Source organism: Anser brachyrhynchus (genome assembly GCF_964034855.1).
Source record: "Anser brachyrhynchus genome assembly, chromosome: 8".
NCBI classification, from domain to species: domain Eukaryota; kingdom Metazoa; phylum Chordata; class Aves; order Anseriformes; family Anatidae; genus Anser; species Anser brachyrhynchus.
Window position 1 is genome coordinate 22663120 of NC_137702.1, and position 26837 is coordinate 22689956.

General features: G+C 57.5%; 1 protein-coding gene across 1 annotated transcript in view; it reads right to left on the reverse strand.

Annotated features, from left to right (window-relative positions):
- Positions 1–24879, reverse strand: part of LMX1A (LIM homeobox transcription factor 1 alpha) — a 38326-nt gene extending 13447 nt beyond the window's left edge. The window contains exons 1-4 of the mRNA XM_080601624.1: positions 24575–24879; positions 24277–24386; positions 23614–23800; positions 939–1171 (exon numbers count right to left, since the gene is read on the reverse strand). Of these exons, the coding sequence (XP_080457750.1) occupies positions 939–1171; positions 23614–23800; positions 24277–24386; positions 24575–24810 (766 nt within the window). The 5' untranslated portion in view covers positions 24811–24879. The remainder of the gene's footprint in view (positions 1–938; positions 1172–23613; positions 23801–24276; positions 24387–24574) is intronic.
- Between the last annotated feature and the right edge of the window lie 1958 nt (positions 24880–26837).

Here is a 26837-nt window from a genome sequence, read left to right on the forward strand (position 1 = left end):
GTGACTCCTGCACTGTCCCTCTGCATCCCTCCGCCCGGAGCTTCCACCGAAATATGCGTTTTTCCCTGGGGATTTCTGCTATTAAAGCCCTCGGCTTGGCCAGAGGCGCTGGAAGTGGGGCTGGCCGCGGGCCGACGAGTCACTGGGGAGAAAAAGCTCCCCAACCTTTCCCAAACTGCCCTTTTCCCCCAGTAGGAATAAACCCAAAATGCTGTGGGACCAGAGACCGATTCAGTCCTTTTCCTGCACGACGTTTCCTCCTTGGTTCCTATTTTAACTGGAAGGATTTGCATCTCCCACAAGGCAGAACCGCGTCTCCCGGCCGCACTTTCCCAGGGTTCCCAGCACTACAGCCCCGCTGCTTTTTACTTTTTGTTACCATCGCTGCTATTTGGAGGAAGGCTTTATTATTTTTTTTTTCTAGGCTCTGGCTGCGGAGGATCACGATATTAAAGACCTGGGGCAATTCCTGCTCCATCCCCACTGAAACCATCCCTGTCCTCCCCGTTCAGAGGTAAACTCTTCCCTCTGCAAAGCGGATTTTCCTGTGATAATGTTTGTTTTTTTTTTTTTTGGTGAAGAGTGTGATTTGGGAAGTGCCAACCCCATCTTCAGGGTTATCATTAAGACAGCAATTTCTGCTCACAGCTCATTTCCCATTTTGCTGGGTTTTCTTCTTAAATTTGTCTTCCCAGGAACCATTCAGATTTGCATCGACTGCACATTTGGATTTAAACACTTGTCTGATGCTCTGGGCAACCTGCCCTCATTAACAACCAGAAAGACCCCCCTGAAAATGACACCCCAGGGATGCCACCCCCTTCCCTATCCCTGCAGCATCCCCACTCTGGGTCTGCCTTTTCCCTTCCCACCACAGGACCCTGGAGCAGGAGCAGCGGGTCGGGGCGATGCTGCGCCGGGCGCGGGCGGCCCCTTACCAGAATCCGACAGAGCCGGGCTCACCAAGCTCAGCAGCTCCCGCTCCTTCTCGTAGTCGCCCTTACAGAGCAGCTGCCCCTCCTTCAGCACAAACTCGTCGCCCTTCTGCAGGCGCCGCTCGCAGACGCAGCAGCAGAAGCAGCGCAGGTGGTAGACGCTCTTCTGGGCGCGCATCACCAGCTCGCTGGGCGCGATGGTCTCCAGGCACCCGGCGCACTTCACCGCGAACAACCTGCATGGGGAAAGCAAGGGGAGACCCCGCTGGGATGCCCCGAGGTGCCACGGCTGCAGCCGGGGGGTGGCATGGTGTTGGGGCACCCTGGGGACCCGTGGTGGGGCTGGGGGGCATCGGCACGGGGGGGATTTGTCACTGCTGCCGTGCTTCGGATGTGCCGAGGGGAGGCACAGGATGGTGCTGGCTCCCCACGGTGACCAGGACTGGGCTGCAGGCTTGCCCTGTGCCAAAAGGGGATGCTAGTTTGGGTCAATGCTGGCATTTTTGGTGAACCACAAATACAGCTAAAGGATGAAGACCCCAATGACCAGGGGCAAACAGGCATCAAACCCAAGAGCCCGGCTACCAGCATGGGATGTGGGACACACCACCTACAGGAGGTTTAGGATAATGATAATAATAATAATTCTTGCTTGAGAGGGCTTGGAAGGACCTGGCGCCAAACCTGCTTGACATGAGCATGATGCTTCCCCCAGTATTGATTTTTGGAGGTACCAAAGCAGAATGTCTTCACCACCCCCAATATCCGTGCTTTTGGCTTGGATCCCATAAAGAGAAAAAAAATCGCTGTTTACCCAGCCTCGTCCTAAGTATCTGTGGGAACTGGACATTATTATTCCCCTGCCTTAATGACTTTGGCCCAGAAAGAGGAGGCAGAAGTCAGCACACATCCTGCGGGGGTTATCTGCGAGCATCCCCGGGTCCCAGCGCCGCTCCCAGCCCCGGTCACCCCCTGGTCCCCGTCGGGTGCCTCGCCCGGGGGGACCTGCACAGGCAGCTCACACTGCTGCTTTGCTGAAGTTCTTCAGGCTTGCTGTCCATAGCTGAAGTATTTTATTACTTTTAATGAAAAAAAAAGGCATCAAGCTCTGGTTAAATAATTCAAGCAGTGCTGGATGCTCAGTGTCCTCTGCCCGGCTCCCTCACCCCTGAGTTATCCCAGGGCATGGACCTGCCTGCCCAGAGCCTCCGAGCACAACATTTTCAACCCTGATTTTTTGGGACAGTTACCAAAAAAAAAGACATAGGAAATGCAAAGTGCTGAGTCAGCCCTGTTGCAATAAGGAGGGGAACAGATGTATGCAACAGCTTCACAGCAAAATCATCTGAAAAAGGGGGGAAAAAATAAAAAGCTTTATATACTGACGTTTATATGAGCTTGATAGCACATAAAACAAGAAGGCAGGGGGCAGAGCGAGGCACGCGCATATCTTTGTGCCCCGGAGGCATCCCCCAAGAGTCCCAAAATGTATCGGCTTCATCCTTCACCCTGGGTCCTCTCTTCTTCTCGCAGCCCGGAGGAACGCGGGCTGTGTCAGCGCCGCGCATTTCTGCTCCGTCTTTTGTTACATCTCCTTCGTGGCAAAGTGAAGGCAATTTGTAGGCAGGGGGCAATGCGTTCTCATCCTGCTTAAATAAAGTTTAAGCCTTACCTGGTGGGACTGCTGAGTGTTTTCAGTAATAAAACACCGATGAGCTATTCAGTTAGTGCTGTCTAATCTTCGCGAATGAATGTGCCCCAAATATCTGTTTTCAGTGCGCCGATTAGAAAGCAACAAAGCCATGCCAATTAGGCACATCAGCACCCACTGAAGAGAGGATTTGTCTAAGCTCAAAGCGTTCAGCACGCTGCAAAACAGGAAGGCGTGAGGTTTGGGTAGATGGGTGCCTGATATCGGACACTTAAGGCTGTGCATAGGGCCCTGGATAAAGGACAGTTCCCAAAGTGCTCCCGTTAAGGGACGCTGAACAGATGGGGCACCTTTCCCTGCTCCGTCCTGCGCAGTGTGAGATGGAGAGACCCCCACAACACCTCCTGCTCAGCACAAAATCTCCAAAGCCACAGGCATCGAAAATTGCAGCCCACCCCAGGGAGCAACGGGACAGACCAAAGGTGTCCCAGCCCGAGATGGGGCTGCAGGAAGATTCCCTTCCAGCCCCAGCAATGAATTCCCCGTTAGTGCCTGAGCAAGATGCACCAGAGGTGTTTTCCCCCACCCCAGATCTTCAGCCTCCTCCGCAGCGTGGGCTTCATAGCTAAATGGCAGCCTGTGGCTCTGTCTCACCGCGTGTGACGCCACCAGGCACAGGGGCAGGACACCCTGGTAGCTTGGTAAAAGCCTCAGCAAAATATTAGCAGTGAGTATTTATAAATTTTGGAAAATATTTAACTTAGGGAGAGTTGGAACAAGGATGTGGTGATGTAAGCGATTTTTATCACTGCACGTGATCCTTTGTTTCTGATTTTCTGAGCGTTCTCTTTCCTCTATTGATTGATCTGTATTAAAATCGCAATTTTAAAAAAACAATAATAGGTCCTTTTTGAAATGACAATCTCCAGTTTTGAAACAGGAAGGTGGTGGCGGTGTGTCTCAAGAAAATATCTAAAGAAAATATTTTGCCATTTCCAGAATAAAAAACCTTTTCTGCCTGAAGACCCCCAAGAGAGCGAGATGACATTAAAGGCACCCCCTCTTCTTCTGAGACAAAATCCAACTTTTCATTTCCTATTCCCAGAGAAAAACATCTCGGTCTTCTGCTTCTGGCTTCCCCATCCTCGCAGCACCACTGAAAGCTGGCAGTTTTCGACACGTGGCCGAAGCCACCCGTGGGGCAGAGCATCGTGCATCCTGCATCCCGCGTCCCACGTCCTTGGTCCAGGTGCTCCCCATCCCTGTCGGATGCTTTCCCATGGGGCTGTCGGAGCAGGGGATGGGGGCCGGGGAGCGCCTGCCTCCCCCTCTTTCTCCCTTTATGCGGAGGTGACACAATGAAAGGGGCCGTGATTGACGGGCGCTTCCCGGCTGCTGTCTGTCTCCCGGCCGCCTGCGTGCGCCGCATACAAACGGGGCCCGCGGAGCCCCCCCGGGGGGTGGCGGGGGTTCAGGGATGGCGATATTAAATACTGACGGACAAATCCAAAACGCTGCAGAGGTTTGTTTCGGCGTGGCTCTTCCTGAGGTGGAGGTGTTGGAGTCCCAGCGCTTGCCAGGCTGCACCATAGATGGGTTTGCTTCTCCCAGGATGCTCCTTGCAGCTTCTGCGCCGCCATCCCCCGCCATCTCCTGCCCCAAGGGCCATCCCTAGGGCAGGAGAAGCCTCCCCAGCAGGCACAATGACACGTTCGCCCATCCTGGCTTCTCCGAGAGGCGACGGGTGCGTGGGGACAGCGGGACAAGCCAGCGGTCCCGCTCCATGCGAGGGACACAGGGGGATGCCGGTGGCGGGGCTCGGTGCCACCGAATTGAGATGTCCTGGCACCCGGTCGCCTTCTCACTCACTGTCACCCGTCGGAACGGGGGACTGCAGCACCGGGGATATGGAAAAATGCCAGTTGCTGTCAACCACGCATCCAGCCCCCGGGGCTGGGCTGGGACGTAGCTGCCGTCCTGGTGCCACCTGGGTGCACCGGGACCAGTTTTGGTCCCCAAACCAAGGGGTGTCAGGGGAGCAGCAGTGGCGCTCACCCACCCCATCCCTCGCACCCCCTCCCCACAAGCCCCAGCTCTCCGTGCCACGTTGGGGACGTCCCTGGGCTGTCCCCTGACCCTTCCCCGTCTCCTGGCTCCCTCCCCCCGAGGCGGACAAGTGTTCGCTTTACTGCCTGGCAACGGCGCCCGGGCTAAGCTTGCTAAAATATGAGTGGTTTTTGGCTGGAGTACCAGAAGGCTGCAGTCCTACAGAGAGAAAAAAATTGAGCACTCCATGCCATGGCTCCAGAAAGGGGGAGAATTAGATTTCACACCGAGCAGGCTGGACCATGGCATTCTTTAGTTAATGCTTAACAAACGCCCAAACAAAAGCGGCCAACTTAGCTGCATGTTTGTAAAATGTATTCTCAGCAGATTCGGGTTTATTGGAGAATTCACTCGCTTTGCAGCAAGTGCTGTTTCCCTTTTTTTTTTTTTTGGTTTAATTTCCCTTCTCCTCCCCCCCCACCCCCAGCTCCAGCCCCTCTCCTTCCTGCTGGTGGGATGCAGCCTCTGATGCTACGAGGGGATGTAGCAATGGGGCTGCAGGAGCAATGCTGCCCCTGGGCATTCCCGTGAGCCCCCCGGGTGCAGACTGGCCCCCAGGCAGCTGGGGACAAGGACCCCAAAAAGCCAAGGCCTTTGGCAAACCCACCCCTGAGTTTCTGCAATGCAATGTTGATTTTTGGGGACCCCTCCTCCATAACAGCCTGTAGCATCACGCAGGGTGCTGGCCCCATCAAACACCTCAATCCATTGGTTTTGCAGGCAGGAGGGACACGGGGAGCAGGGGGACACACAACTTGGTGCCCAAACCCAAAAGCATCCCGATGGACACGATCCAGGGACGTTGCCCCCACCAGCCCACATCACGGCAGCTCTGCAGCACGGCCGCCCACCGAGCTGAATTTCCAGCCCCCTCCCCTCCATGCCCCCAAGAAAACAAGCATAATTGAAAAACCACAATATCACTAGTCAAATTTAATATTGAGAAGGAGCGAGCGGGAGCCAGAGGTCAGAATTAATTACACCCCACCATATTTCAGCACGCTGCCGCGGCTCCGTGTCCTTTCCTAGGGGAGCAGCGCTTCCACGGAGAGGTCGACAGACATTATTAGAAAGGACTGATTTAAACGTACCCCCAGGAGCTTTTCAGCTTGTCTCTTCAGAGCCTTTGTTTGTACCGAGATTAATGGGGAGGCAAATGATGGAAAAGCAAAGTCACCAGAAGCGGGAGGATGCACCACTGCCACCAGCAGCCGTATTCGGCCGGCTTTGTAAGCGGGGCAGGGTGACCGGCGCTGCTCGTGCCACTCATTTTGCAGACTAAAATGTGATTATCTTGAAACTCTTTTTTTTTTTTTTCTTTCCAAGAAACACGAATTCTGGCTGACCCCCCTGAGAGTTTGTTTTCCTGCCCCGTGGGGATTTTTTACACCCCTGCTGCTTTTTCAGCGTGCTGTGCCACCGTGGGGGTAGGAGCCGTTTCCAATCCCTTTTGGGTTAGGCTATGCCCCCCTGCATCACACCACATTTCCTACATCTTTCTTTTTTTTTTTTTTCCTCTGCATCTTTCACAAAACTCCTGTGATAAAGAATGAAAATAGAAAAAAAATGGGGAGAAAAAAACTAATTAAAAAAAAAAAAGGAAAGAAAAGCTTTCTATTTTCTGCTCAGAATTTCAAAAGGAAGGTTAATTAAAAAAAAAGAAAAAAAAGAAAAGAAAAAAGAAAAGGAGGAAAAAAAAAAGGCACTTAAAATTCACGGGGATTTTAGGGGCAAGCGCGCGCTCGCGGGTAGCCAATATCCTGTTGCGCTGCCGGGCGCTTCCCAACGCTCCGGCGGCTGTAAAAACCGCTCGGCTGGATGAAATCTAAACAGAATCAGCTAAGCCCAAAATAGAGGCCAGCTGCTTCGGACCGGCTCGGCAAACTGTTATCAGCCTCCCGGCGTGGCTATATCTTGCATTTCCACGTGCTGGTTTTGCATCTTGCATTTCCAAAAGCGTTTTGCACGAACATCGCCCGCGCGTGTTGTCGCGGTGGTGTTGGGGCTGTTTTTTTGGTTTTTTTTCCCCAACATTTTTTCAATGGAAAGCAGCTGTTGTGGTGAGGCCAGTGAGGCGGCTGCGGGGCCGAAGCTGCGGCGCACATCGAGGTGTCTCCAAAGAGGCATCCTTCATTCATAGCTGCGTGCACTAGAGAGCACTGTAACATGTGGTTCGGCGCAGTTTGGTGACTACCCGGCTAAACGAGCGTGCTGGAAATGCCAGAGGAATATGCTCTGGAATGAATGGAAATATCCATCTGAAGAGACATTAAATTTAAGCCATCTTTTTTTCCCCCCCCTCCACTGATCTCGTGTTGCAGCCCTCTCGTGCGGGGATGCTCGCAAGAAAAACAAATCCTTCGCTCGCGTCCTGCAGGGAGAGCAGGGCAGGGGCAGAGATCCTGCAGCAACCCGCTCCCAAATCACACCCCGTGTGCCAAAAGCCAGAGCAGCTTTGTGGTTTGGGCTGGGCAGCCCTGCCCTGTCTGGGCATCACCTCCCTGGAGGCACTGAGCATCCTGGAGGAGCACAGCCCTGTGCTAAACAGGATGAAACCCCCGGAAAACTGCAGTACTGAGTGGTTACAATTCACTTCTTCCTTAGAGCTTTTTGCTCCTTGGTTTGGAGAAGTCAGGGAGCAGGGACAGTCTGTTTTCAGCCAACAGCCTCTCAAAAATTCAGTATAACGCCCATGCAAATCCAAATCTTTGTGATTTCTGTGCTGCATTTCAAGTTGGCCTCAGCAGCCATAAATGCCAAAATAAAGGCTATAAGAGATGTCAGTGCGTGAGAAGCAGCCCCAGACCTGGATACCAACCAGAGGGGTCAGCGCCCATCACGGGGGGAAGGTGCTCAGGGGGCTCCAAACCAAGCTAAAGGGGCTTCCCCGTGAAATCAGTTCCTTTCCTTTACTTGCTATATAACACACCATATAATATTTAATAATATACAACCTATAATTGTATATATTTATATACTTTATATATATTTATGTAATGTAATTAAATAATTATATTAGGCTGCAAAAGCAAACACGCTTTCTCTAGGAAACAGGTTCCTGCCTCTCGTTTGCTCTGGGTTATCGCAGCCCTTCCCAGCAGCCTCCGGCGGCCGGCGAGGCAGGATATTACTTTGTTGCTTATTCATTTTATTGCTTCTCCTTTCTAAATATTTGCTTGGCAGGGAAAGGATTCCCTTTACACAGTATCTGTTTTTTACAGGTCAATTGAATTTCTGGCTCTCGCAATCCCTCCCTCCCTCCAATTGCGTTTGCAAAACAAATATTGGTTGTACCAATTAGCTGCTGGCCCCTCGCGGAGGCGGCTCGGCGCCTTCGGCCGTGCACGAGGAGGCTCTCCTGGCCCCAAAACGCACCGTGGGGATGTGCTGGATGCGTTCGGCGGGCTGGGAGCCCGCAGAGGGGCAGTGACAGGGCTGTGCGAGCCCCCAGCAGCGCCTTCCCCTCACTACCGCCTCTGTAAGGCACCAGCAAAAAGGACGTTGCCCGTCCTTCTGGTTGCAAAGCAAAAACTTTGAAGGGCATTAAGCTGATGCTGTGATGTCCCTTCATGGCTCCCGATGTGTGACAGCCAGCCTGAGACATGTGTAAAATACCTCGTGCTGCTGTTCACTCTGGAACCTAATGATTGCGACCAACAGAGATTACAAACGTCCCCAACAGCAATAACAAATGTGTCTGGGTAGATTAAATCTGTTAACCCCCAAAGCCACCCACCCAACAGAGTATCAGAAACCCCATTTCTTTCCCTGAAACACCAAACACACCAATTTGGGACAGGTGTGGGATAAGACCCCACAGCCCCCCAGAACTCAGGTGCTCTTTTTAGTGTCGTATTTTTTTTTTGCCTGGCGTGTGACAGGCAGGTGGTTTTGGACAGCAGGGGATGGGTACACGTCTCCTGCCTGCCCTTCCAACTTCTCATTCCTGAAAGTTGGAAGATGTGTGGGTTTTTTTTGTATTTTTTTAACGCTTTTAGGGTCTGTCTGCACATTAGCCGATCCTGCAGGAGCTGTGCCGGCTCAGGCGGAGGTGCTGGGGCGGCCGTGTGCGTTGGGAGCACACTGCTAAATCTGTCCTGCCCGTGCCAAAATTCACAGCCCGAGGCCAAGGCACAGGAGGGGGGACACCAAGGCAGGGGGCGACGGCACGGCGCCTGGCACCCACCATGTCCGTGTAGGGCAGCCCCAATCCCCCTCCCGTGCACCGAGCGCATCCATCCCCTCCTACTGGTGACATCCCCGAGGAAACGTCACCGCGGCACCGCCGGCCCCCAAGCCCTGTCCCCGAGCCCCATGAAGGTCAGCACCAGCGGCATGCCCACCACAGATGGTGCTCAGCTCCCCGTGGGTCCCGCCGGCCCTCCGCCACAGCTGGGCGAACAATTCGCAGCGCATAAATTTACCCAGCGGATTTCAGCCCACGTGCTGTTTGCTGGGAGAGGCAGCGCAGAGGCTGTATTTCATCCCTTTGGGTTTCTTGGCGAGCAGTCAAGCTCCTGACCCTTGATTTACTCGCAATCGGTCAAGAGCCACATGGCAGCTCCCCGGGCCATCTCCCACGTCACGCAGCGGCCTCGGGGCAGCCACCGCTTCTTGGTGGCACCTCTGAGAGGTGGCCGGGGGCTCGGTGGTCAGAAGTAGGTGGAGGCTGGCCGCGATGAAGACCACCTCTCCCACGTGCAAGCACGGTGCTGGCCCCCAGTGCTTCTCCATTTGTCTCTTTGCCCACCTATTTATAGCAGGACATGTGGGGATATGCATGAACAGCAGGAGGGCAGAGCGCGTGGTAGCGAATGCTGCTCCTGAACCTCCCCATGCGCACGTCCTGCCTTTGGGGTCAACCTGCTCTTGGGGTCAGACCTGCTCTCGGGGTCGGACCTGCCCTCGGGGTCACCCAGACCCCCCCTTGGTGACACCAGCATTACAGACCATCACCGACTTGGCCCTGGGGGTTCCATGAACCACACACAGCTGCATCTCGGTGAGGCTTTACTTGAGGAGTAAAGACGGCAGAAGAAGGCAGAGAAAAAGAGCGACGTGAGGGATCAGGGTTAGCATCAGCCCTATCTGACATCTTCATCGGCGATTGCAATTAGGGACTTAATTAGCATGTTAATAACATTAGCAGGAGATGATAAACTGGAGAGGATGGGGGAGCAAAATGAGCTGAAGGGGACTCTGGAGAGATCAAAAAATAACGAAGGATGAGCAACACCGCGTGCGCTCGCTGGGGGGAATGGGCTGAGCATCCCAGCCCGGCTAAATCCTGACTCAAGACGCTCACACCAGCCTCATCACCGTGTCCCCTGCTGTGACACCAGTGTCCCAGTGCCCCAGCCCTGCCCTGGGCCAGTTGGAGGTCTGACAGCATGACCAAGACAAGGGAAACTCCATTTGTCCCACCGGTGCTGTAATACACACAAATCCGGGAGGCTCATGGCTGTGCAGCAGCCCAGCACCAGGACGGGGCAGGAGTTTTATCACCCAAACGGGGATTAAAGTGGTTCCTGATGCACGAGGAGCTGGAGGCAGAAAGGGAGGAGGGAGATGCTCTGCAGTGATTTGTGGGCTGTTCCCGGGCCGTCCTCGCTGCCAGCTCTTGGGCAATGGGATGACTTTTGTTGCAAACTGGAAGAACGGGAGACATATGTGAAGGAGGGAACTCGCATTCCTCTCTCGTAAGAAATCCCTTCTCACTTTCCCCCAAATCGCTCGTACACCCGGAGCTCGGCCTCTCCGGCCTGCCTTGGACACCGGCCCCCCTCCCACGCCCAGATGACCTACTCATCCAGAAATGGCCGGGGTGTGAGGCTCTCCTCCTCCCTGCCCGTGGCCGGGGGGACCCTTCATCCTCCTCCTCTTCCTCCACCAAGTAGAGACATGGAAAACACCAGATAAAACCAGCACCGGAGCTGATGGGACCCCGAGACCCCAAAACTCGCCCTTGGCTTCTCCAGGGCTGCGGGTGGTGAGGATGAGGCCCTTCACATTCGTGGGGCTGGGATTTCGCCTGGCATGGATGCTTGTCCCCCCCCCGTCTCCCAACCACAGCGCAGCACAAGCTGGTTGGGGGCCCCAAAAATTTGCTAGCAGGAAGCCTGAGCCTGCCTGAGGTATGCACCAGGAGAAAAACCACCTGAGCACAAACAGAGCCTGGATCGAAGCAACACGGAGCCTCTGATCGTGGGGACTGCAGCAATCACCCCCTGCAGGAGCCTCCCTGCTGCCCCCCACGGCACGTTGCCCCTGAAGCCTAATGATGTCCCCTGAGACCTGCTGAACACTTCCAAGCCGACACCTCCCAGGGCAAGCAAGGCAAAGAGACCTGCACCCCACAGCAGGGAAAGGCTCCTCCGAGCCACTTTGCGAGGGGCAGAAAGCAGGGAGCTCAGCCCTGCCACCTGGCACAAAGCAACCTTTCCATCCCGTGACCGTCACGAGACACCTCCCACCTCCACCTCCGCATAGACAGGAGTATCTGGAGAGCTTCTCACTGGTGAAAGGGTGAGGCTGAGACCTCATGTGAAGACCGCTGGAGGAAATCTGGTGGTGCTGGGTGAAGCCAGACCCCGCAATCCGGCTGCAGGATGCTCACCACAGCAATCTCGGCTCCACAGTGAGATCTCCACCCGATTTTTGCAGGGCAGCCCTTCCTGCCTGCCCGACGGACAAGCCGACAGCCGTATCCTCCCAGGGCATCCAAATACCAGCCGCTAGATTTGATCTTTCAAGCACCAGCGCCTCGCCCCAGGCAGGCAGCAAGACGATTATTAGGGCTCGAGGCAGCCCGACTTCTTCCCCTGTAAGCGCTGCCCCATTAAAGGATGTGCAATTCCCACCGCGGCACCTCTCATTGCATAGATATTGGATTCGGGAAATACTTTCTGCCGCAGGTGAAACATTTTTTTTTCCTTTTTTTTCCCAGTGCCTGCCCTTTCAAATGAGAGAGGCTGAACGTTGTTTGCCGAGCTCGCTGGCTCTCGGAGGCAGGCAGCATCTCCAAACGCCGGTGGAGAACACGGTGCATGATGCTAAAAGCAAATTTGCCGTCCAAAGCCATGGCTCTGCAATGCTCCTAGCGTTAGCTACAGCTTTTTCCCCATCCCTCCAGGCTGGGGGGAGCCCCAGCAAACAGCAGCAAAGCAGCGAGTCGATGAGAGGTGATGGGAGGCAGCAAACAGCCCCACGCACCCGCACCTCTCCGCAAAATAGCTCGGCGGCCCCGTCCGCGGACAGGGGAGGTGGCGAGGAGGTGCTGGGGCCTCCTGGAGACCTGCATGGCTTTAGGAGGAGTGTAGAGAAGGAGCTGCAGTGCTGAGAGCGAGGTAGGATACCACCTGCCTTGCCATCACAGCCGAAAGTCCTCCTGAACTGCTCCTCGAGCTGGGCGAGCTCGGCGCAGACACCCACGGGGGGACCACAAAGTCCCCAGATGCCACCACGATTGGGGACACCAAGGCAGCACCGAGCCCCGCTCCTGCTGCTCCTTCCTGCGTGGAACCAGCCCCAGCAGCCGCCCTGATAATCTCGTTTTCCAGGCTGTAAAATACCTCCTGGGTTGCTGGGGCCTCACCGCGCCGCGCTTCTAATGGGCTCGGGGTCCTCAGTGGGGAATCGCGCCCGGTTTCTGCAAACTATTATCTAGCCTAATTCCCCCCATCCCATCACTTAAGGATTTACAACACAGCCTCCCTTGAAACGGTTTCTGGTAAATTCTTTGACAGCCCTTCTGGTCCTCACATCATCCTCAGGGTCAGCGGTGCATTAATGGCCCAGCATTTACGCGCCGGGTAACTCACTCCCTGGCAAGCCAGTTTATTTGTGCTTTTTAAATTCAGGAAGCAATTAATAGCTGCCACAAAAGCAACGTGCTTCTCCTGGGCCAGTGCCATCAAGTCCTGACTCTCCTTGGGAGATTCGGATGCTGCTGTGGTCCTCCAGAACAGGCCAGATTTCGGCTGAGGACGCGGGGCAGGAGCCGGGTAGGATATGGACCTGGTTTCTTCTTGGGGTTTTTCACCTTTATTGCTTTTAAATCAGGCTGTTCACGTGAAAACCCTCCTCTGTTTTGAGAGGGGGGACAATGCTCCAGCTCAGCAGACATCTTCCACGAGAGTGGGATGTGCAAGGTTAAATCCCGATGCTGGGAGGTGCCGGGGAATCTCCAGGCACCTGCTAACCCGGGGGGCGAACTCCGGCTTCCCGAGCCACTTTGAAGGGAGCAGTTCAGAAAACAGCACAAATAACATCAAAAAATCAGGCTGTGAAACCTGAGCATCTTCCAGCTTCTCCTAGGCCAGAGACCAGGCATCCTGCAGAAAGCTGGAAAACCCCATCCCCAGAGCCCAGCATCCTCTACTCACCCCAAAAACCCCATCCCCGGAGCCCAGCTTCACCTGCTCACTCCAAAAGCCCATCCCCAGAGCCCAGCATCCTCTGCTCACACCGTGCAGCTGCAGGACTGGAGGCAGAAGCATCTTCACGGTGGTTCTTCCTCCTTCCCGACCAGCACAGCCATCTCCCTGGACAGAAAACCCTCTAAAGCCACCCTCCGGCAGCCGAGCTGCCCAGCTTTTAGGACACGAGCTCCCTTTCCACGCCGGCCCCCTCGCAGCCAGCAGCAGCAATGATTTCCAGGCGTACCCTCCGCTCGAGACTCCCAGCAGCTGCAGCCCGACCCGTGCACATCCTCTCCCTAATCCTTCCCTCTCCAGCCCTCTCCAGCCCCTGGCTTCTATTATTTTCTGGCAGGAGCGAGCACCACGTTAACCCCTGTGCGCAGCCCGAGCATCTCTCAGCACATCCCCGACCTGGCTCCGAGTTACAGACGAAACGTTTGTGTAACAAGAGAAGGGCCAATCGCCCATTAATATTTTAAACCCCCGCTAATTCTTATTTAACGAGCCGTCCAAAGGGCCCCTCGTAATTGCTCTGTACAGCCTGAACCGGTTATTTATTGATAGGGAGCGCCTCTTCCCAGGGGGTGGCCGTGCCCTCCTGCTGCAGGCCAAGCACCAGCAGCGAGACAAGGACCAGCAAACCCCACTCAGCTCCCCTGGATTTAGGAAGAAGTCCTGAAGCCCTCAGCATGAAGTGTTTTGAAGCACTAAGCCAGAATATCATCTGTGTGGATGCTCCCGACGGAACCGCACCTGGTGCACGTGTCCTGGATAAGGGGCAGAGGTCTCCAGATTTGGGACCCGCACGTTGCTGGCATATGAGGGCACAGAAGAGCCCTGGTTTCTAGGTCCCTGATCCCAAAAAGAGGTGGGGAAGCACCGCCAGGCCTGAGCTCCCTCTGACCTTGAAGCTGACACATCATATGATACGTCCCAAAACACGACGGGCTCCGCTCGGAGGTGACACGCGGCGGGGACGATTTTAACACCCGACAGCGTTCCCGATCCCACTGGAGGAATTCCTGGCGGGGGTTCAGCGCTCGCCCACCACTGCGAGCAGCCGAGCACCACCACGCCGGCTGGGCTGCAGGCACCAGGGCCTCATCCCCCCTTCCTGGTGGGACACACGCTGCCACTGACGGCCTGCAGCGCGCGCGGGGATCGGTCCCGCTGCGGTGGGTGGAAGGAAAAGGTGCTGATCCCAAATGCCGCCATTGGTTTGAGAAAGGTATTTAAATAAGCCTGCAGTTAACGAGCTGCATTGAAGGAGGTCCACGAAGGCGTGCTGGTGGGCATCGGAAGTGCAAGCACCTGGAATTGGGGTGTCCTCTGAGGACCAAAATGGACAGCAGCTCTGTCCATTTGGGACTTCCCAAGCCGTAAGAAATGCTCGGTGCTGGGAGCTGGCCATTTTTGGAGGGGAGCAGTGCAGCCAAGCAGGGCCTGGGGAGGGCAGAGGGCAGGCGGGGTGGGAGAGCATCCCCCAGCAGCGAGCCAGGCCCTGCCGCTCCCTCCTCCTCCTCTTCCTCCTCCTCTCCTCCCCTTCCCTTCTGGCCGGCCCCAGCCCCGGTTTTTGGAGCACGAGGACTCAGCTCTGCCCGTGCTGCTGCGGGGCCCCGAGCCAGCCCTGGCAATGACCTCGGGATGAAAACATCAGCTCCAAAACTCAGCAACGTGGAAAACAGTCAGATGGACACGTGTGCACGGCTGGGGGCTCCTGCGCTCAGCAGAGCTCCTGTGCTCATTTTTGGGGTGATTTGGGGCACCTGGGGGATGCTGCACTTCTTTGGGGCAGGCTCCCGATAAGCAGGAAGGAAAGAGTTTGCCTCCAGCCCTTCAGAGCCAGGATGTTCTGCTCCCGGTGTTTTTTTTTCCAACCCTGGTCCATCCACATAGTCAGAGATGCTCGTGGGAGCAAAGGAGCATGGCCGTGACCATAGGTGCCCCCGGCGCTAAGAAAAGAGCAGGTCGGGAACGCCAGCGTGGAGGCGACGGGGCCGGGGCCAGGCCAGGCGCGAGAAGCCAGAAAACGTCGTCAGCTATTTTTATCAGCAGGGCCCAACACTTAATACTCTCCTATCTCCCACAAAATGTCACTCGAGTGCCGGCCGAAAGTTTACACCGCTCGCAGACAAGGGCTGAAACCCGAGCACGTAATCCCTGCTCCAGTCAGAAGTTTTAGTGGGATTCGCAGCGTCTGGATGGGGGAAGATGAGGTTTAAAAAAAAAATAAAATCTTTTCCCCTGAGAAATTAGAGCAGGGGCAAGGAGAGATGGGACAGGTGGGTCCCCCCTGCCCACCCAGGACTGTATCCCTCCGTGGCCTGCCCCATCTCTGGGATGCCAGCATCACCCCCCCTACACACCAGGCACATCCAATTACTCCAAATGCCGCCCCCTCCCTCCCACCAGAGGCTCCCCTTGCTTAATAAAGGCATGGCAGAGCCAGGCTGCTTTTAAGGTTCCCATCCCGCACCTCTTACAACACACCAAACCCATATGCGTGCAGCAAGGGAGGCAGGGGAAGCAGCTCGGCGCGAGCAAATAATGGATGCTGACGGGGAAAAGCGGCTTTGCTGGGCCCAGAAACCACCTCCTGCAGAAAGAAGCGGGGTAAAAACCCCCGGGAATCCACTGCCGAGGCGAAAACCCGCATTCCTGGGATGGTCGAGAAATGACCACATCTATCTCCCTCCATCTCCGGTTTCTGAAGCATCGCCGTCCAAGAAACTTTGGTGGATTGGACGCAGTTAAATGAACACACGCAAAAAAAAAAAACCCTTAGAGCTGCAAATCGAGCGATCTCCCCAAACATCCCACATATTTTCAAGGATGTTAAAGAAACGCACGTTTCCCCCCACACGCACTTTTGTGGACACACTAAAAAATAAAAAAATAAAAAGTGCCCCGAGAGATAAAGCCATTTAGAACGACTTAGGAAACGCAAAGCACAAAAATCCTATAATTATTTCCCTGCCAAGGGCTTGTCAGTTTGAAAATCCCCGCTCTTGAACCACTAATCCACGTGGAAAAGAAAAAACCACGCAGCTCTTGGCGGGATGTGCCAGAGGCTGACTTTTGCTGTGCTTTTCCAGCGCGAAGGCGACCAGAGGGGAAGGCGTGGGCTCGGTTCTCATTTTGTTAGCACCTTTCACCCACAACAAGCCCAAATCGAATCCTTTCCCCCATGGATGGAGCTGGAGGCGATGCGAGGGGCTTGCTCCCCCCGAGCCCGGGCTGGGGCCGATGCTCTGCAGGCGCCGGGATGGGGAAGGAAGGAACAGGGTTGGTGTTTGGAGGCAGGAGTGCCTGAAAGAGGTGAAAATAAATCAGCTTGGGCGGGGGGATGTTGAGTGCAGAAGCCAAAGATTCAGGGAGTTCCTGGGATTTTTGTTCCGCAGTTGGAAATGACATGAAAAGGCAATGCTGGCAGAGAAATCGCACTTTCTCCGGAGGAAGGGGCTGGGCCATCCCGGCAGAGCGGGGCGGGTTTGGGCTCTCGGTTCAGCAGCCAGGCTTGTGGTGGGATGTACTGGGGGCACATCGAGTCCCCGTGCCCAGGTGAGGGTGGGGGGCACCCATCTTTTTGTAGCCATCACAAAATGGTCCCACGAAGCTAGCTGCATCCCCATCTGCTCCCCAGCATCACAGCATCACGCTTCCACCAGCCTCACTCCAGCCGTGCTTAACCCACTTTTCCCATCTCGGACCTCCTCTCCCATTACTTCCTCCCAGCCCATCCCCGCAGCCCAACCTCCCACCAGCGTGGGTTTTTATTTCCTTCAGGCGGCGCGTGCAGGAAGCCTCTCCTCCCTTCTGGTTAACATCCCGGTTAACCTTCCTCGGGGCAGAGCTGAAGCGAGCTCCGACTCCGGAGCCCAAGCTCCAAGACTTTAAGCCTCATTAAACTTTTAAGCCGGTCCGTCGAGGGCCAGTCCGTTGTAATTACGGATGCAGAAGGAAGGAGCAACGTCCACCCAAGCAGGCATCAAGAAGACACAAACAACACTTAATAGCTTTCCTAACATCGCTGTTTAAAGGATGCTGCTCGATACCACTCCGGCGCTCTGCCCGGCAGCGGAGATGCTGAGCTATACATAATTCAGTACTGCACTTCATGGCCAACCCAGCTGGCCATGAACAAAACCAGAGGCGCACGAGCCCAAGCCATCGCACCCCACCGGAGGCCATGGGTGCCCCAGCCATGAGGACGGACGGGTTCACAGCTGCGTTTCAGGGGAAAAAGGGGCTCAACTCCGAAATCACCGGGCAAGAGTTTTGGGGTTGTGTCTTGACAAACATCGAGTTCATCCAGCCCAACGCCACCACCAGCATCCCTGAGTTTGTTCACCCAAAGGGGTCAAAACTTCATCGCTGTGCAGGGGGCTGCGAACACAGTATCTTTTCCATGTGTTTTTCTCCCATTCTGTTTGGACACGTCACTGCAGAGGTTATTGGTGTTTTGCATACCCAAGGCACTGCGTTGCAGGAGCACGCACACTGAACAGAGCCAGCAAGCACCAAGCAGAAACACTGACAATCAGAGCATCCCTGTGCTTTCTGGGTGGTGGGGTTAGGGGGAAGAAATAACAACCTCTATTCTTTCTAATAAAAACCCGCTGCGTCTGAGAGCTGCCTTCGGGTCCCTTAACCTGCTTCTCTCCCCGTTCCAAATTCTTCACACCAAACGCTTCCCCGAGCTTTCAATAACACAGACAAAGCTCCAGCCTCCCTCTTGCTGCTCAGCTGCTTCAGGCAATGCTCTGCAGCGAGAAATCAGCACAGAGTGGGGTGTCCCCCGACCGGGACAGGGACAGGAGCCCTCACCGTGCACGGGCTACGGGTTTATCCGAGGATCTCCGCAGCACCAGCCCGAGGAGAGGCTGCAGGCCCCAAGGAGCTGAGTGACAACCCAATAAAGGTCTCCTCCGCAAGGCAGCGTTGCCTCTCGGCGTGCTTTTTGAGCTCCCTTGTGGGGCAGGCTCCGGCAGCCTTGCCCGGAGGGGTTTTTGGGGCCGGTTGTTCCCCAGGAGCACCGGGGAGGGATTTTGCACGGTGGCGGCGGAGGCGGAGGCCGGGAGGAGGACAATGGGCAGAGGAGCGATGGTCGCGTGAAAAGGGATTTGTTCCGCTGTCAAGGACAGAAAGATCTCCCCAGGAGCTGCGCTCGGCAAAAGGAGCCCACGAAGGAAGGAGAGGGGAAGGGAGCGGCAGGAGGTGGTGCGCAGCCAGCGGTGCAGGATCAGCGCCGGGCCGGGATGGGCTTGCAGAGCACCACGGCCAGCCGAGGACGCCTCCACCAGCCTGCTCTGCCCTGCCCTAAGAATTAGCATGAGGCTGTAATCGGGCTGTCCCCACAGTCCCCTCGCCTCAACCCTGCCCACAGAGCCCAGGAGAAGCCATCACCCGTGCAGCGCAACCCCTTCGGTCAAAGGTAGAAAACACAAAGGCAGACACGACATAAAAAATTAGGGAAATCTGGAGAGAGGCTGAGAAATAATGCCCAAGCAAGGCTTCCAGGCAAGATGCTCAAAGCACTTGCGATGGTGATTGAACCCTTGCGGGATATACTTATATTTCCAGCTCTGTTTCATGGGCAAAGAAGCTGAGGGTCAGCATTTTCCTGCATACTACCATGGCCCATTGTAGCTGAGCCCAGCCTGGACAGAGCCCAGCAGCAGAACTGTGCCTGGAGGGGTAGGAAAGGCTGAGCCTCCGCTGAGAGGGGGCAGGTGCACGCACACGACGTGCTCAGGAAATGGACGGCTTGCATCAAACGTGACACGACTTCACCCCGCTATGGAGAGATGCACGCAGCCCTCCTGAAAAGTCAGGCCTTTTGGGGAGGAAAAAAATATTTTCAAGTCAACAGCCTATGAAAGGTGGGGCAGCTAAAAGACCCCTGGCAAACCAGGGAAATCAGAATTTTGTTCACAAGAACCAAGAAAAAAAAAATAATAAAATAATAATAATGAAATTCCAGGAGAAGGTGCCTGGGAAGCCCTGGTTTGGCTCTGTCCAGGTGGGACCCAGCAGTTTGCTTCCAGTTTAGAAATATCAATAAATAAAGCTGGGCTTGCAGCGTGGGTATAGACCTTCACACATGTCTGTGCGACGCTTGTGATTTCAGGGAGCGCTTCTAAAATCAGTTGTGGATATACAGAAAAATCAGATTTCTCATGAAAACACATTCACAATAAATATATATGAATGTGGGGTCAACTGCAGCGTTCCTCCCCACAGAAATACAACTATTTTCTCCCTGCTGTAAAGCAGTTGGTCACGCCTGTTACGGAGGTGCTGTTCTCTTAAGCCGCAGGCAGAGCCCTCCGTCCCCGTGCTGGTGCCTGCACCCCGTGGCTGTGTCTGCGGAGGGCACGAGCCCGAGACAAAGCAGAGCTCATCGAGCACCTCGAGGAGAAAAATCCCCGTGCTCCTCTCCCCCTTCCACCTCCTCTTCCTCAGGCATCCTCTGGACTGGGGGTGTCTTGAACACCTCCCCTCGGCATTCACCACAAGTGGGGAAATGCTGAATCCAGAGCCAAAAATCATGAAAACTGGAAAAAATTCCACCGGTTCTGGCCACCCCAGGGAGATGCCAAGGCTGTGCACTGCCGGGCTCGGCCACAAGAAGACTCGCCTCCATCGCACACAAGGCTGCTGCTCCCTCGCAGGCCGTTAGGTGAAATGTTAATTGTAAGGCACGAATCTAATTACAGGCACCAAAGCCGTTGTCCTCGTTCTCCTCATGGGGATGGGGCTGAATCCAGAGGGGGGTTTGCTATGGGAGAAATGGCCGGAGGGGACGGAGAGCAGGGAGGAAGGATGGGAAGGGTCGGAAGAGTGCAGGAGGGGAAGGGAGAGACCAGCCAGGGGGACACCCACATTCACACCATCATATCCAGAGCCCTCTTCTCTGCCACCAGAGGCATGAAATTCACATTTCACCCAGCCAAGAGACGGCAAAGGGCTGTTCACAGCCAGCAGGGACCCTCCAGACCCCAGGAAGCGTCCAGGCAGCAGGACCAGCCTGCCCTAAGCGTTCAACACCAGCACCCTCATGCGCACCAGGCTGCAGCATCCCAGCCCCACGGCCCCTTCCCAGACAAAAATACCAGGTGTGATTTTTCAAACCCATCTTTAAAAGGTTTATCCACGGGCATTTCCCTTCGTGCACGTGGAAGAAGCCTGATTAGCACCCGCGTGACGGCTCGGGTGGATTTCGGACCTTCGCCTCCCAAACTCCATGACAGCGGCGCGGGAGCTGGCAGCGGCGCACGGAGCTGTCAAGCAGCTCACCGACAGCCCCGGTGTCACACAACCGCCTCCCCCGGCATCACACAACTGCCTCCCCGGGCCGGGGAGCCCCGGCACGGCGGCGGCGGGGACGCGGGGCCGCTGCGGGCGCCCGCATGCCAGCCTGCTCCGAGGCGTGCTGGCCATCTGCTCCCGCCCGCCGCGGCTGGGGACGTGCCAAGCAGGCACGCCGGCGCCGCGCTCCCCAGCTGCGCCCCCCCGTCACGGCCGCCGCTGCTCGCAGCCCCCCAGGGGGTTTTCCAGCGCCCACCCTCGCCTCCGGCATCGCCCCGTGGTGCTGGGTCCTCCCCACGGCTCTGCTGGGCCATTGTAAAACCGACGGACAGGGAATGGGTTTGGGAAGCCCCTCTCCTCCCAGCCCCATGGCCTCCCCTCCCTGCTCGTGGCCAGGCTCCACGCTGTCCCCCCCAAAAATCTCCCTCCCACCCCCTGGGTCACTCCGACACCCTGGGGTCAGCCAAAGCGAAGCCTGGACCTCGTCACCCATCCAGGTTTGGACAAGCGCCGGGGTTTGGGATGTTCTGTAACAAACGTCCTCTGCCCCAAATCCGCGCCGTCCCGGGGGTGCAGGTCGAGGAACCCCCCCACAATGGCTCTTCCCAGCCTGGGGGACGCTGGGGACACTGGCCACTGGCCCCCGCCTTCCCCCATGGCCACCTCAGCTCCTCAGGAGATGCCCCAAGGCGCTGCCGAGCCCTGGCCCAGCATCCCCACTCTTTAATCCATCCCTCCGCAGGTCCCCGACCTCTTCACGAAAGATAAAGAAATGCAAAACATCTGTTTTAATAAATGATTCATCGATTTCTACGGCCCAGCAAGTCAGCCGCTTGCCTAAAGCCTCCCCGTAACACTTTCCACGGGTGTATTTATAACCAAAGGCACAACTCGGCCGCCTCGTGCTCTGTCGTTAACCCTCTGCAGCCTTGTTACGACCGGAGCTCAGGCGGGGAGCGAGGACATGCGTCAGAAAACACCGCACCAATTCTTCCTCAGTAAAACCCCCCAGCAGCCGCCATCCGGAAGAGCAATTCCTTCTTTTAATTAAAAATGAAACAAACCACTACGCATCACTAGGAAGGATCCTCAGCACCCGCCAACGTGGTTTCACATGAATTTCCAGCCCGTGGGACACTCGGCGCACGGAGCATCGATCGCTGCCACGATGAACCAGCAGCAGTTCCCAGGGGCTTCCAAAACCTCATCGTCTCCACCGGCACCAGAGCATGGGCACAGTGCTCTGGGATCTGGTAGAGCCCAGCCAGGAGAGAAGGGGCCGTTTGGGCAAAAAAATATATATTTTTTTCCTTTTTAAAAATTATTATTAATTTCAGTCACGGTAGATCTCAATAAAGCCAGAAGGGAACTGCTCCACAGGGGCTCTGCTCCACGTCCTTGATGTCCCCAAGCCCAGGGAAGGTGGTGACGATACCACCGTGGTCACCTCACCTTCAGGGCTGAAACCCTCACCCCTGGGGGAAGGCACTGCCGCAGAGCCCAGGCAGAAGTTACCAAACCCGGGAACACCCAGACCAAGCTGTGCGCCGCCCGAGCTCGCAAATATTTATGACTTCTTTTTTTCCTTTTTGCAATCATTCTCGTTCATCCCGACGGCACCGGGTGCTCTGTCAGGCAAAGCGCACAGCGAGAAAGAATTTATTTTGTGGCCGAGAGACACGGGAGGAATATTTCGTGTCGGAGCTCCCAGCATTTGGACACGCAGGCAGCAAAACCCATGCGTGCCGCAAGCTGGAAAGGCGTTTTTGCAGCAATATTTTCCCCTTTTCCCCTTAATGGGAACAGCTCCGCGTGCTCCAAACAGAGGTACTGGTAAAGCAGAAAACGCATATTAAATTGTATTGGAAACCTATGAGAACCGGTAGCTGAATTTCTACGGACTGACAAGCTGCGCACCCAAACTCGGCAAATTTTTTCCGAAAAAAAAGAAGCGCCATACCGCACCGCGGATCTCTCCCTTCCACTCCAGCGGCAGCTAATTCTTCCGCTCTTTTGTAAACATTCGAAAACAAGGTCGCACGCACAAATTCTGCTTTCAATTTTCCTTGTATCCATAGTGATTAAACTCAGACCCACAATACGGGACTTAAAGGGAACTCGAAGAAGGCGCCGAGCAGGGCTGGCCCCGGTGCTCTCGCCGGCACGCCGAGGGCCGGAGGCGAGGAAGCGGCCGATGGGGATTTCCTCCACCAAAAGCCCCCCTGGGAGCAAAACCATGGTGCTGAAATCACCATGCCATCGCCATCCCGAGGGACCCAGCCCTGATATTCGCCCTCCCCGAGAAACAGCCGGCCCGGAGGCACCGCGAACGCTATGGCTCCAGCCCGGAAAGCCAAGGGGACGCAGGGGGACGTGGAGGACACCGCGGCCTCTCCCGACTGTGCACGGGCCTGGGGGTGAGTTTTGCAGGGAAAGGCGCTCCCAGCCCCACAGTGAGGATGTGGGGGGCTCTGATGGGGCCCCCAGCAGCTCCCCACTGGGGAACAGGGAATGGCTCAGCCAGCAAGAGTGGGACACAAAAAAAAATCAGCTGCAGGAGCGGGAAGGCTCAGCAGCCTTCTCCCCATTCCCACTGGGGAGGTTTTTCTTTAAAATAAAAATTTTTAAATTGATTTTTTTTTCCTCAAATTCCGATCATCTCCCTCCCGCAGACACACACGCAGCTCCACGCTTTCTGAAGGGCACTTCCACCCGAGTTCCTGCTCCACCGCAGCCCCGGACACAGGGAGAGCCCCAGCCCCAGCGGGGCCCCCCCCGCCCCGTGCCTCAGTTTCCCCACGCGGGCGGTGGGAGCGATAGCATCGCCCTGCTGGGGGGGATTAGGGAAATAGCTGTATGTGGGACGGGGCTCGGACAGGACACGGCGTTCCTCCGACAGATGCTCGGTAGGAAAATAAAGCCGGGGGACATTGGAAAATGTTTTCCCTTTGCCTGTGAATTCCTGGTCTCCAGACAAAAGGCTCCTAAATTCCCAAAGGCAACGAAACACCTCTAAAAAATGGGAGAACCAAGGGGGGGGGGCTGCGAAGGAGAAGCAAAACTGGCAATGCCGACACCTCGGGAACGGAGGGACCGGGGCTGGGAGCAGCCAAGGGGGTCCCCGAGCACCCCATGCTTTTGGCGGTGGGGAGGACCAAAATTTGGGGTGTTGGGGCGGGGGAGCACTCACTTCTCGTAGTCCAGCTTGCAGTAGAGCTTCTTGTCGCGATAGAAGCAGGTGGTGTGCAGGGGCTCCTTGCACGACGTGCACTGCACGCACTGCTCGTGCCACAGGCTGTCGTTGAGGCGCAGCAGGAACCGGTCCGAAATGACCCGCTGGCACCCCTCGCACACCGAGCGGGGGGGCACGGCCCTGCCTGCGGGGAAGGAGCCGGGGGGGGCAACGTTGGTCCGGGGGGGGGAGGGCTGGGGAAAGCCCCTGCTGCCGCCACCCCCTGGGATAGGCATCAGGGGAAGGCAGGGCAGGGGGGTCGGGAGGGTTCCTGGGGGTAAGGGGGGGGTACGGGGAGCTGCTCCCGGTCCCGGGGGACCCCCGTGCTCGGGGGGAGCCGCGGGGGGGGGGCCGCGGGCCCCGATTTCGTTCCTCTCGGGATGGATGCGGCCGGTGGAGGTGGCGGTGGCGGGGAGCGGCGTGAAAACGAAGGGAGAAGAAATCGGGGGAATTCACCGCCGGGAGAGGCGGGGGGGAAGCCTTGGGGTCGGGGGGGGCTCGGGGGGGCCGCGGGGAAAGGCTTTGGGGCGAGCGCGGAACGAAGCGGGGGCTGCTCCCCTTGCGGACCCCCCCCCCCCCCCATCCCGGCGGGGCCAAGGCGGGGGGGGCTCCCCGACTTACCCAGCAGCGAGGGGAAGGGGGCGGCGGGCTCCAGGGCGCTCTGCAAAGTCTCCTCCATCTTCAGCCCGTCCAGCATGGTGGGGAGCCGGGCCGGCCGGGGGGGGGCCCGCCTGCCGACACAGCCCCGCCACGCAGCGCTCAGCCCCCGGCAGAGGCTCCCCCGGGGCACCCCGAGCCCCGTTACCCCCGGTCCCCCCCCCCCCCCAGTACAGCCGCCGCCCCCGGGAGGATGCGGGGCAGCCGTCGGGGGGCTGCTGCTTGGGGGTGGGGGGGGGGGGGAAGGGGCTCGGCCGCTTACCTGCGGCTACCCGGGCGGTGCCTTCCTCCCCCGGGGAGCCCGAGGAAGAGGAGCCCTCGGGGGGGAACCCCCTGGTCCTCAAACAGCGGCTCTAAAGGGGGGGGCCCTGCCGCCTGCCCCCCTCCTCCTCCTCCTCCTCCAGGGGTGCCGGGGGAGCCGCTGCGCCCTTGGCCGGCTCCGGAGCGGAGCGCAGCGACCTGCGGGGAAGCGCCCGTCCGACTGCTGCCAAGACACATTTCCTGGAGCTGATACCTCCCTGCCCGACCCCCACCCCCTGCCCTCCCCTCTCCACCCCACTCGAAATAAGTTTCCTCCCCGCTCTCCTGCCTTGCGCGCACCGGCCCCGCCACGCCTCGAGGGGCGACCCCAAAAGAAGAGATGGGGGGGGGGGGAATAAAAATAAAATAAAAGGGGGAGGGTGGTGCCCCGCCACCGCGGCTCTCCCGGCGGTGTAAGAGGCTGGAAATCGGCTCCCGGTCCCGCAGGAGCCCGGGGTGGGTTTTTTGGGGGAAGCCCCGGAGGGATGCGCGTCGCTCCGGGAGCCTCGCTGCGGGGTTTTCGAAGCAAACGAGCGTCGGGAGGGGGGCAAAAAAAAATAAATCCCGAAGGCGCAGAGGGGGCCCCGGGGCCGGGGAGCTGCAGGGGGAGGCGGCCCCGGGCAGCGCCGCTCCGGCCCCGCCAAACCGCGGCGGATTCGGGGAGGGGAGAGCCCCGGGGGGACCCCCCCGGCTGGGGGAGCCGAAACTCGGAGCCTTCCCCCGGCCCCGGAGGGTTCCCGTCGCCGAGCCCGGCTGTCCCCGTTCCCCCGCCCGGGGGGGCCGCTGTTTCCCGGGGAGTCCCGACCCCCCCCGGGACACCTGGGGCACGGAGCGGGGCCGGGTCCCCCTCTCCTGCTGGCAGCTGCCAGGGAGCCGCTATGGGTTTGTGAAGGATTGGGGGGGTGTTTTTGGGGACCCCCCCTCCCCGTGCCCAGCGGTGACCTTGGCAGCGGGGACAGGAGCGCTCCCAGCCCCCCCGCGGGGTGTCCTTGTCACCAGGAGGTCCCCAGGCCTGCGTGGCGTGGGCGATGCAGGGGGCAAGGTCGCGTCCTTGGGGAGCTCGTGGGAAGGAGAAGGGCCCCGGGTGAGCGTGGGGGGACAGCCACGCTGCCAGCATCCCTTGGGAGAGGGGGACGGGATCCCGGGACAGACCCAGTATAGCCCAGTATACCTGCACTGGGAGGCTAGGCACGGGAACACTGGTACCAGCACACACAGGTCAGCCTGAAAGAGCTCTGAGCCCTCCCGTTCGGGAAAGCTGAGCTGCAGCTGCAGCAGGGAGGCGCTGGGCTCTGCCACCCCCGTCTTTGTCTCTCCTGAAGGTCTCGGAGCAGCTCCGGCCAAATTTCTAGGTAACTGGCCCCAGTGCCAGGGCACCAGGCCGGCAAGGACTGCGGCGTGAGCAGGGGCTGCAGGCACTGCGTGCTGCTCTTCCTCCCCGCACAAACCAGCGCGGCCATCAGGGCGGTGGGGCTCGGCCCCGCAGGGTGGGGATGCCATCCTTCGGCTTCGGGAAAGGCTGCGGTGATGGCACAGCAGGTATTGTCACCCCGACGGGTTCCCTTGCCTCCTCTCCAGGCGAGGAGGGGGCTGGAGACTGCCTTGCCTTGCGGCTCTTGTGCACAGTCCTCAGCTCATTCTGCATGGGATCGGGTCTGAGGGACGGTCCCGGGGCGTAACGCTGAGGGGCTGCAGCAGGGCATCGCTCCCAGGGTTGGCACACCTCCACCCGCAGCCTGGTGATCCCCCTGAGGTTGTCTGCACAGCACCCGGCGCTGGGCAAGGCAAAGCCTGACTCAGTTTCCCTTCCTTCTCCCTTCAGGAAGCAGCAAGGCAAGGTGTGAGCACCCCAAACCGCAGAGGGGCTCGGGGGTCCCGCACTGCCCCTATGCCAAGGGACACCCAGGGTGCTGCTGGTCAGCTGTGGGGCAGCAAAACCAGACCACCCCGCCTCATGCGAGGACGGTGACCCCAGGAATCAGTAAAACATTAAAGATGTATGCTCAAAAACCCCTTCCTGATAGATTTACGGGGTCACCTGGCAATTTCCCCTCTCAAAGCACACCTTCACCTTGAGAAATGTCTCTGCAGAAGATGGGGGGAGTATTTGAGCCACCTCAGTGTCCTCCAAGGGCCAGGGCTTCCAGGATCAGCTGAACCAGGCACAGCAGCCCCCAGCACCACCAGCTGAAGAGAATTAAATAGGATTTCTGGGAAGCAGGACC